This window comes from Eptatretus burgeri, chromosome 4, assembly GCF_056783735.1.
Source record: "Eptatretus burgeri isolate ZD-2024b chromosome 4, Ebu_testis_v1, whole genome shotgun sequence".
NCBI lineage: Eukaryota > Metazoa > Chordata > Myxini > Myxiniformes > Myxinidae > Eptatretus > Eptatretus burgeri.
In genome coordinates this window covers 3,262,733-3,266,349 of record NC_140964.1, presented here as the reverse complement: position 1 = coordinate 3,266,349, position 3,617 = coordinate 3,262,733, and the positions used below count along the sequence as shown (strand labels likewise).

At 41.0% G+C, this 3,617-nt stretch overlaps 1 protein-coding gene across 2 annotated transcripts in view; it reads right to left on the bottom strand.

The window, feature by feature from the left end:
* Positions 1 to 868: 868 nt before the first annotated feature.
* PTF1A (pancreas associated transcription factor 1a) overlaps positions 869 to 3,617 on the bottom strand; it is a 19,622-nt gene continuing 16,873 nt past the window's right edge. The window contains exons 1-2 of one of the 2 annotated variants that reach the window (XM_085876692.1): positions 2,130 to 3,127; positions 869 to 1,143 (exon numbers count right to left, since the gene is read on the bottom strand). In XM_085876692.1, the coding sequence (XP_085732818.1) occupies positions 980 to 1,143; positions 2,130 to 2,691 (726 nt within the window). In that variant the 5' untranslated portion in view covers positions 2,692 to 3,127 and the 3' untranslated portion in view covers positions 869 to 979. Of the gene's footprint in view, positions 1,144 to 2,129; positions 3,128 to 3,617 lie in introns of those variants that run through there. The other variant, XR_015057001.1, reaches the window with a different exon arrangement.

The window sequence follows — 3,617 nt, the reverse complement described above, 5'->3', positions numbered from 1 at the left end:
ATAGGAAGCAAAATTCACTGTGAAGTGCTCGATGAGAAGTTGGTTATACCAACTACTTTCTCATGCAAGGAGATAAAAGTCCTTGTAATTAGATGTACATTTACACAGCAACAACAACAACATTTAGGATTTTGCAAGAACATGATAAATAACACTTAAACCAATTACCTGATGTACGCATACCTGTCTCCTGTATTATTGAGGTTATACTTTGGGATTACTGAACACATACCAATTGTCACATTATGAATTTGTATTCGTGGTGGAACATCAATGATAATTTTTATGCATGATTTTCATGACATACAAAAGCTTCATCAAATATAAAAAACGGATTGCATTTTCTCGGTTAAAACAATGAAATAAATCCATTTGAATAAACATAACTTGTAAGTAAGTGGTCGAAAGAATTATGTGCGTCACGTGATCGATCTGGTGTGAAATCGCACCCGGAATGTCTGCGAGTGCGCAAATCTCAACGACCCATCATTGCAATGAACAACTTCGCTTGAACCAGATTTTGCAGTTTCGGTGTTTTTGCCTCGACGGTTTATGAATTTTTTCACAATGCACATACTTTCATGAAGGTTTATCCAGTTTAAGATAAATATAAATAATAGGCAGTATCGGTAGCATCAACCATTACTGCAGAGAAGCCAGACCAATACATAGGAACAATCATTTAACAAATTATTTACATTAATTAGCACTATATACAGTACATCATGAGTTTTACGCTCGTTAGTGCAGAATTGTCGTGATGACGATGAAAAAAAAAAAACTCATACAGACATCCATCTGAATTTGGTTATGCAGCTGGACTGTATGGAAGTGTGTGTGTGTGTGTGTGTGTGTGTGTGTGTGTGTGTGTGTATGTATATATATATATATGAAATACACACACACACACACACACACACACACACACACACACACACACACACACACACACTTCCTGAAAGATGATGGAGTCAGCACCTTACAAGTGCCCCCCATTTTGAGAGGTTGAGCTATTTGCATGCTCTGAACGTGGATCCTCTGGAGTCCAGACCTTGGCGGTGCGGACCAGCTGCCTCTCCCATCTCAAACGCTCGTCCGTCCAGGATAGAGAGTGTCCCTCAAGCGGTGACCCCTGATTCGCTCCTGGCACAAGGCGCACAACACTCAAATAAATAAATAAATAAACTCATCGCTAACAAGCGAATAATCCGTTCAGAATTAAGAAAAATAATTGCCAACTTCAAATCAAAATAAATTTGTTGTACAAATGTGTATTTACGTGTGAAGTTCATGAATCATATTATGCACGAGATGTAATGAATTGTGTTACTCCGACCAATTAATAACACTGCGTGCGTTTTCAAATCAACGTCGTGTCGAGAAAGAACGAGGACTGCAGACGACGTACAGGACAAATTGATGAACTTCCATCGACAAATTGCTTTTCCGCATTGATCTAGATGAGGCTCATGGAGGAGCTTGTACACATATGGCACGTGCACAGGATCAGGAGTTTTAAATGGCCGTCAGTGTACTTTCACAGGAATTACAAGGACAAATTAAGAAGACAATGCACAAACACACTTTTTTATTAATATAGGATTAGTATGGGTTCCATAACAAGGAACTTGCATGCAGGAAGAAGTCGTTAGGCCCTTTAAGCCTGGACGATAGTCTCTAAACTATGGTTGTTTGTCCGTGCGCTATCCTTTTTGGCAAGGAAGCAGCACATACCAATTTTAACGTTTTTGGGATGACTCTGCCGGGGTTGTGTTGGAACCAATTGGGCAGACACTCTCATCAATACTCTACCGGATCTGTTCGGAACCTGCAGGTGAACTTGTATATCATGAGCCAGAGATTCACATGAGAAAAGGAAATATTTCACAGGACAAAATAATAAAAAAAAACCAATAATATCTCATGATTGAATGGGTCAATAAAGTTTGTTTTGTTCATGTCACTATTTATCCAACGAACATGAGAACTCGGTAGAAGGATGATAAAATGCGCACAAACCAAAGCTCAGCGACACGAGGGTTTCATTGAAGAAAGCACAAGGTTAGGGTCTTGGAAGGACACTTAGACACGCACAACTACAGGGTAGAAGGTGAGGAAGGGTCACTCACGCACTCCACGGTGGAAAATGACAACCTTGCGTGGATGTCCCGACGTGCAGTCGGTGGAGTCTGCAAGCGGGAGATCAGAGCGGACGAGTTCGCTCAGGAAGCTGATGTAGCCGATGGCCAGGCGGAGAGTATCCACCTTGGAGAGGCGACGTTCGTACGGCAGTGTTGGGATGTGCGAGCGAAGACCCTGAAAGGCGCGGTTTATCGACTCCATTCGGCGCCTTTCTCGCTGGTTCGCCGCATATCGCAGGCGCTGCAGCTCCGTTGAGGAACGCGGGCGACGTCTCCTTTTGGTAGAACTCACGCCGGGACACGTCTCCAGACTGGACCCGACAAGCACGTCGACACCCGTCTCGGGAAGCTCCGAGGTGCGAGATGAACTGAAATCCGGAGGTGTCAGTAACAGGAGATCTTCAACGTCTTGCTCGAGAAACTTTTCAACGTGAGCGTCTGAAGACGACTCGTCCGTAAATAAGTCGTCTTCCTCGAAGTAACACGGAGCGAAACTCTCCAGGTCGCTAAACTGTTCCATGAAGTCCTCCATGGCGATGGGATGTGCCATGCAAGGTGCTTGCAACAATGCGTGACGTTCGTGGCCAATGGCAATCGTTCCGATCGACCCCTCCAAGCACTGAGCAAGCCACCACCCTCCCAGCGAGATGCAGGCGCGTGGCCCTGGCCAATCCCGGATCTGCCAGCTTTATAACGTTTTATCTTATCATTCTTTCCGTAATGACTGCTATTCCGCATCTCGAGTTGATACAATATTTGCACGTTACACGCCGGGTGTGCACACATCGCTCCGCAGTTGGACAACAACGCTTGAGGTTAAGGCCAGATCGATACAATCAATGTCCACAGCCTTCTATAAACAACCCTTACGGCGTCACTTTTATTCTCCCAACCGCACGGTATCTGATCCCGTACAGTTAAGACCTTGAGAATTAAATGTTTAAATGAAAGTATTGCATTATAACTTTCGCAAAGTTCAACACACAAAACAAACAAATATATATATATATATATATATACATATATATATATATATACATATATATATATATATACATATATATATATATATATATACATATATATATATATATACATATATATATATATATATATATATATATATATATATATATATATATATATATATATATATATATACATATATATATATATATATATATATATATATATATATATATATATATATATATACATATATACATACATATATATACACGAGTGCGTGCCCGTAGGTGCAAAAAAAAAAAAAAAAAAAAAAAAAATTTCAAACCGCCTGCCAGAAACAACCACACAGGCCGTTCATTCACTCTCGCGTGCCCGTACGTGCAAAAAAACAAAAAAAATTGACGTCAATTGTGATGTCATAGCACCGTGTCCTGTCATTGGTTTGGTAGATAAATGGCCCTAACTTGGGAACCACTTGTCCGATTAATATCAAACCTTGAAAACGCA